The sequence below is a fragment of the Aotus nancymaae genome, unplaced genomic scaffold (genome assembly GCF_030222135.1).
Source record: "Aotus nancymaae isolate 86718 unplaced genomic scaffold, 86718_ANA_hifiasm-v0.15.2.pri h1tg000030l, whole genome shotgun sequence".
In the NCBI taxonomy this organism is placed as follows: domain Eukaryota; kingdom Metazoa; phylum Chordata; class Mammalia; order Primates; family Aotidae; genus Aotus; species Aotus nancymaae.
In genome coordinates, this window is record NW_026988443.1 from 22,467,501 (window position 1) to 22,474,497 (window position 6,997).

General features: G+C 50.7%; 1 protein-coding gene across 1 annotated transcript in view; it reads right to left on the minus strand.

Moving 5' to 3' along the window:
* RANBP10 (RAN binding protein 10) overlaps positions 1–6,582 on the minus strand; it is an 83,499-nt gene extending 76,917 nt beyond the window's left edge. The window contains exons 1-2 of the mRNA XM_012468186.3: positions 6,323–6,582; positions 5,433–5,544 (exon numbers count right to left, since the gene is read on the minus strand). Of these exons, the coding sequence (XP_012323609.1) occupies positions 5,433–5,544; positions 6,323–6,557 (347 nt within the window). The 5' untranslated portion in view covers positions 6,558–6,582. The remainder of the gene's footprint in view (positions 1–5,432; positions 5,545–6,322) is intronic.
* Between the last annotated feature and the right edge of the window lie 415 nt (positions 6,583–6,997).

Below are 6,997 nucleotides of genomic sequence, written 5' to 3' on the forward strand. Positions count from 1 at the left end.
CAGGATGACGAGCCAGGGACAGATGTCTCTTGGCTGGAAGGGCCCAAGCTTAGATGGCCCTCCAGACCAGGATTATGGCAGGTGAGATCTTAATTAAGATCTCTTAATTAACAGTGGCTCTCTAGGTCTCCACAGAAAATCACTTTGGCTGACTCTGGCTCATGAGAGGGAGATGCTTGGGTATAAAACATGGAACATTACTGTCTTTCAGATAGGAGCTGGCAAAACCAAAATACCAGAAATCCAGCATAAGCAGAATCCTCTCACCTCCGACAAGCTTCGTGGCTACCAGTCTTTCACAGCCCACCCCTGCATCTCTCCATACAGAGGGGCCAGCCAAGAGAAAAAAAGACAACCGCTGTGAGAAAACCGTCCTAGAGCCAAGGACCTAAAGTCACTGGCCCACCCTGGACAGGGCTCTTGGCCAGAGGAGCCTGGCTGAACCAGACTGGCAGAGTCTCTTCTTCTTCACTCTTAAAAGCATGGGTAGATCCAGAGGCCCCCACACTGCTACTGCCTTCAGGATAAAGCCCACACTCCCTGGCCACAGCACACAAGGTATTTTCTTTTTTCATTTTTCTGAGACGGAGTTTTGCTGTTGTCGCCCAAGCTGGGGTGCAATGGCATGATCTCGGCTCACCACAACCCCCACTTCCCAGGTTCAAGAGATTCTCTTGCCTCAGCCTCCCAGGTAGCTGGGATCACAGGCACACACCACCACTATTATTAGTGCCTGGCTAATTTTTGTATTTTTAGTAGAGATGGGGTTTTGCCATGTTCGTCAGGCTGGTCTTGAACTCGTGAACTCAAGTGATCCACCTGCCTCAGCCACCCAGAGTGCTGGGATTACAGGTATGAGCCACCGCACCTGGCCGCACACAGGTATTTTCAGTCTGGCCCTGTTGACCTCATGCTCTGCACTCCACATCTTTTTATGCACTGTTTCTTCCGCCTGAAGTATCTGCTTCTCACTTTGTTCACCTGGAACACTCTAACTCCTCTTTCCAGAGCCCACATCATCACCTCTTCTATGATTCTATGAAGTTTTCCTCCAACTCAGGAACAGAAGGAAGCCCATCTTCCAGGCCACCCTTAGATATGGCACATTCTGTGGACTGACCCTTTGACACCACCTGTGGGGCCTCATGCCTGTGCTCCTGTGGCCCGGGCTGGGACAAAACAATGGGTACCGTGCCCTGGTGTCTGAATGAATGGATGAGTGCACTGCTGCCTGGCCAAAGAAGTCAGCTGCAGGAGCAAGGGAAGGCTGGCTGGCTGTGGTCAGAGACCCCTGCTCTGGGCCTGGACCCAGGCACTGGCTACAGAGGAGAATGCCCCCGCCCCCACCCCTCCCCATGACATCCAGTGCTCTAGCCCAGGCCTACTGCTCTTGGGTAAAGCAACCATCACATGTCAGGATGCCTCTGCCGCTGGGATGATGTTACAGTCTATTTTGAGGGTCACGCTGGAGCATCTGTCAGCCTAGCCAGCCACACCCTCCATGTGTCATCACTAAGAGCCAGGAACACCCACAGGTCCATGAACTCTGCCTGAAGACGTTGCTCCTCCCAGGGACCCTCAGCTTCAGGCCCTCCTTTGCTTCCTAGAAAGGCAGACCTAGATGCCCCTTATCTCCTGGCACCACTGGCAGTGCTCTGATGTCTCCTCGCCCCACCAGATCTGCTCCCCGAGTTCACAGCTCTGGTGACTTGGCAAAATGCAGCTGAAACCCATCAGTCTGTGCCAACCTCTTAGCTCAAACACAGCCCCTCCTTCTCCACAGTGCTCTCTTATACTTGAGTGCCCAGAAAGCCTAGCACCCAGACGTCAAGCTAGTTACCCATCAGACTCATAGGTCTAACAGGTCTCACCTGCTAGGAAACTCCTACTCATCCCTCACAACTGTTCCCAGGCTCTGTCTCCTCTTGCGGAAAGATTTTCAGTCCACTCTCTACTGAATGGGCCACAGGTTCCCTGTGGACAAAGCTGATCTGTGCTGGCTTTCCCTCTGTTCTCCCTATATCTAATGTAGGGCCTGGCACATAGTAGGTATACATAAATATTCTGTGAAACCTTGACATGAAACCTTCCTTATTAGACTAGCTTAGTGTGTTCTTCTATAGAAGATATTGTCAGAACAAAGGACACTCTAGAGAACAATAACACTAACAACTGGGTTTATTATAAATACCTTTTACAAAGGAGGTGTACTCAAATCTACAGAAAAGCAAGTTTACAGATTAAATGGAACAGTAAGTTGATCGAGCCCAGTACAGAGCATGCCATAATTCTCTAGCCCCTCACAGCACCATGCACTTTTCAGCTCTGTCCCCTAACATTGCAATCCGGTAGGAATCCAACAGAACATTCCTTCATCTACCCAGGGAAGGAATGCAATAGCTACAATGGGGAAAGGCAGCAGCAGCATGGACATGTGTGTCTAGGATCAGGCGAGGACATCTGATAAGTCAGGCTACTCCACTGCACACCCCAAGCCCTGCAGCCAGGGTAGGCCACCAAACATCCTAGGGACCCAGGGATCACTTACAAAATGGGTAGATACATTATTATCTGCTCTAGCCATTTGCCAGAGATGCTGTGAGCATCAAACTAGATAAGACAGGAAAGCAAAACAACCAGTTAATGGTTGGGTCATGGAGTAAACCAGAATCAAAAACGCATCTCCAAAATCCATGGGAGGCTGGCCATGGTGGCTTATGCCTGTGATCCCAGCACTTTGGATCATCTGAGGCAAGAGGATCACCTGAGGCCAGGAGTTGGAGATCAGCCTGGGCAACACAGCAAGACCCCATCTCTACAAAATAGTTTTTTTTTTTTTTTTAAATCAGCCGGGCATGGTGGCTCATGCCTGTAATCCCAGAACTTTGGGAAGCTGAGGTGGAAGACACACTTGAGCCCAGGAATTCAAGACCAGCCTGGGAAACATTGTGAGACTCCATCTCTACAAACAATAAGCAAATGAGCCAAGCATGATGGCACACGCCTATGGTCCCAGCTACTCAGGAAGCTGAGGCAGGAGGACTAACTGAGCTCAGGAAGTTGAGGCGGCGGTGAGCTGTGATCATGCCATTGCACTCCAGTCTGAGCAACAGAGCAAGACCCTGTCTCAAAAAAAAAAAAATTATAAACCACTACAAGAAAAGGGAAATAAGCCAGTTGATGTCTGCCTGCCCTGTGTAACTGCCTTTGGCCTCCTCAAAACCACACCTGGCCCATACTAACATCTGGCTGCATCCCAGCCATGAGAAGGCTTTCAGGGATTCTGTAAAAAGACCATGAGGGGCTATTCATACTCTTACCATCTAACAGTGGTCAACTGATACAGGCTACCACAGGCATACATGACCTGAGACCTTTCTAAAACTTATGTTTCCTTGCTGGGCACCATGGCTCATGCCTGTAATCCTAGTGCTTTGGGAGACTGAGGCAGGCAAATCACCTGAGGTCAGGAGTTCAAGACCAGCCTGGCCAACATGGTGAAACACTATCTCTACTAAAAATACAAAAATTAGCCAGGCATGATGGCACATGCCTGTTATCCCAGCTACTTGGGAGGCTGAGATAGGAGAATCACTTAAACCCAGGAGGCAGAGGTTCCCGTGAGCCAAGATCGTACCATTGCACTCCAGCCTGGGCCAAAAGAGCAAAACTTCATCTCAAAAAAAAAAAAAAAAAAAAATTAGCCACGTGTAGTGGCAGGCACTTGTATCTCAGCTACTCAGGAGCCTGAGGTGGGAGGATAACTTGAGCCCAGAAGGTTGAGGCTACAGTGAACTGTGATCTTGCCACTGCACTCAAGCCTAGAAGACAGAGCAAGACCCCATCTCATTAAAAAAATTTAAAAATTAAAAAAGAGAGAGAGAGAAAGATGCAGTAGCTTCCCATGATGAGAATTTCAGAGGCATAGAATTCTGGAGTACAGGCAGCTTAGATGCTGGCCTGGCTCCCAACAGTGCAGATCAGAGGGCTGAAGCCCCAAGATCTACCCAATACTACAGAGCCTCTCAGGCAGAGAAGTTACATCACTGAGGAAGTAGGCAAGGCTCTGATTCTGGCAGTCTTGCCCCCAGCCGAGTCCCTTGGCAGGCATTTTGCATGCATCACAAAGGTGACAGTCCATAGGAGAAAGAAGTTCTGAATGTCCAAGAACACACAGTGTTGGCACAGTCACTAGGCGGATTGGCAAATTTCCAACACCAAACCTAAAGTCTGATGAGGAAAGCCTTTCTAAAGTAGCTGCAGTCATGTTATTTCATAACTTAAACACCTGCTTTGTCACAATCACTGGAAAAAAAAAGGGAGACTGGGAGAAGAAAGAAAAAGAAAAATTAAATATCTCCCCTGTGATTTTCTGTGTCTGCTTGGATCACCCTAAAAAGGGAAGTCTCCCTAATGCTCTTTTTTTGAGGGGTGACGGAGTCACACTCTGTCGCCCAGGCTGGAGTGCAGTGGTGTGATCTTAGCTCACTGCAACCTCTGCCACCCAGGTTCAAGCGATTCTCCTGCCTCAGCCTCCTGAATAGCTGGGATTATAGGCGCCTGCCACCACAACCAGCTAATTTTTGTATTTTAAGTAGAGATGGGTTTCACTATGTTGGCCAGGCTGATCTCAAACTCCTGACCTCGTGATCTGCCCTCCTAGGCCTCACAAAGTGCTGGGATTACAGGCACCAGCTAATTTTTTTTTGTATTTTTAGTAGAGAGAGGGTTTCACCACGTTTGCCAGGCTGGTCTTGAACTCCTGACTTCAGATGATCTGCCCGTCTTAGCTTCCCAAAGTGCTGGGATTACAGGCGTGAGCCACCGCACCTGGCTCCTAATGCTGACTTTAATGAGGACCTTCCTAAAGCTGGTCCAACTAGTAGCGTTCAAGTCCTTGGACTGACAAACAAGTTTATGAGCAGCAAGGTCACCTGATTCTGACCATGTGTATGCTGTTTACCCTGAGATGACAGGCCAGTGGCCACAACAGCTTTCATGAATGCTGCAAAGACTCTACTATCCCTTTGAAGGCTACCAGGGCCTCTACATGACTCAATGCCATAAAAAAGAACCTCATGAGTACAGCAAGAGTGTGAAAGGAAGGAAGTCACAAAAACACCACATGCTCATGAGGGAAACTCCATTCTGGACACAGAATTTTTAAAGTAAACTTATTACTTGTTTGCCTAATATTCTAGGATCAAATTATAGCACCACTAAAAAGAATCCCCTGCTTTACCCCCAACACACCCACTTTCCATCAAGATCTGCTGCTTAGACTAGACCATGCCCACAATCAGGAAACAGAGGCAGCCCAGACCTATGCAGCTCAGCAGCTCATATCAGCAAGTGCCAGCCAAGAGACCTGAACTCTGACCACAGGGATCAGTTCCATGTTAGGGGAAAGAGGGTAGTCATGAAGGGCTTACCCATCTCTTCCTTTGCTGACAATCTTCACTTCAAAGTAATAAATGCCACAGGCAGCAGGTATGGGGTGGGTGGCACGCACTGAGGCCGCATCTTTGTGATTTTTGCCATGACCTAACAGGAGAGGGCAAGGAAGAAATTTCAGCAGAAGGAAATGCAAATGGAAGCCTCATTCTTCTGCAGCTCCTCCACGGCAACTCCACTCCTCTGTGGCCAGAGGAAGCACTTACACAGTTCAAGGAATCATTAGACAACTGAGTAAATACCTAAACCTTCCACCTTTGCCTCATCTCCTCCTGAGAATAGCAGTCCTGCCTAAGACACTGTCCATACAAACAAAACAAGGATATAGGCAATGTGAGAGATACCCAAGTGCTGCTGGCTAGAATACCCAAGCGCTGCTGCCTCTCTAGAATCCAGGAAGCCCACCTGGGAGACCAGAGGAGGGAGGAGGCCAACCTGGAAGACACCCCCCAAACTCTAGCACGGAACCCCAGACCCAGTCAGGGATGCCTGGCAGGTGGGCATGCCCATGAGCCTCAGGCTAATGGTAGGGATGTGACCACCCCTTTCTTCTAAGCAGTGGCGAAGGGTCCTGCTGGAGTTGGAGACAGCCTAGGACAAGCAAGGAAGCCCTGGAGTGGAAGGTCCGGCCCAGCACTGGGTTTGGACACCTGTTGCGGTTCTCTTGACAGCAGGTGTCTTAAGACAGAAAACAAGCAGTTAACCCTCGGCCTGGTCAGCCTCATCACCCTGGACATTCTGAAAGGGCCAAGGCCTAACCTGGAGCACCTAGGCAGGGAAAGGGAGGTAATGGGAAAGGGGCCTGGCAGCACAGACACCCCACGGACGCTCTCCAGCCTTGTTCCCCGGCAGTCTGACGGGCCGATACCTTTGTAGTGGACGCGGAGGTTGCCCTGGGAGAGACCAATGTAGTTGTATTTGTCCTTGGGGCTCCAGGAGCGCGGCAGCGGCGTCTCTTGCTGGTTGACCGCAGGGTATAGGCGCTGTAAGCGCCGGCTGAGCTCCTGCTCCCCGGGGGACGGCAGCCCGCCCCCAGCGCCCCCGCCGGAGGAGTCCCCAGCCTGTGGGTTCCCAGCTCCCGGGTCTGCCGTCGCCGCCGCCATCTTGGAGGGAGCTGCTATTGTGTCATGGGGGCGGGGAAGAGCGCGACCAGATCCGCCCCGCTTAGCCAATGGCCCGTGAGCCTCCCGGGGCCGCAGGGAAACCGAGTCCGAATCCAGAACCTCTCTTTGAACACTGCCATGCCTTGCCACATTCCGAACCCCATATCCCACAATCCAGAGCTCTTGAAAGGCAGAGCAACTCGGGCTGGTAGAGAGTTCTGGGAGATGTAGTACAACCCTCCTCAGCCATAAGCCTGTCCCATTGCAACGTGGGGACACCGAAAACTACAATTCCCGCCGGCAAAGCGGCTCCGGCCTCTAGGCACACTTCCCTCCCCCATGGACTCTGTTCATCCCCCAGCCTCAATTCTGGTACCTGGGGTCAAATCGGTTGTAGTAATTGACTCTGAGGGCACCCGCTGCCGGGTCCCAGTCCACCT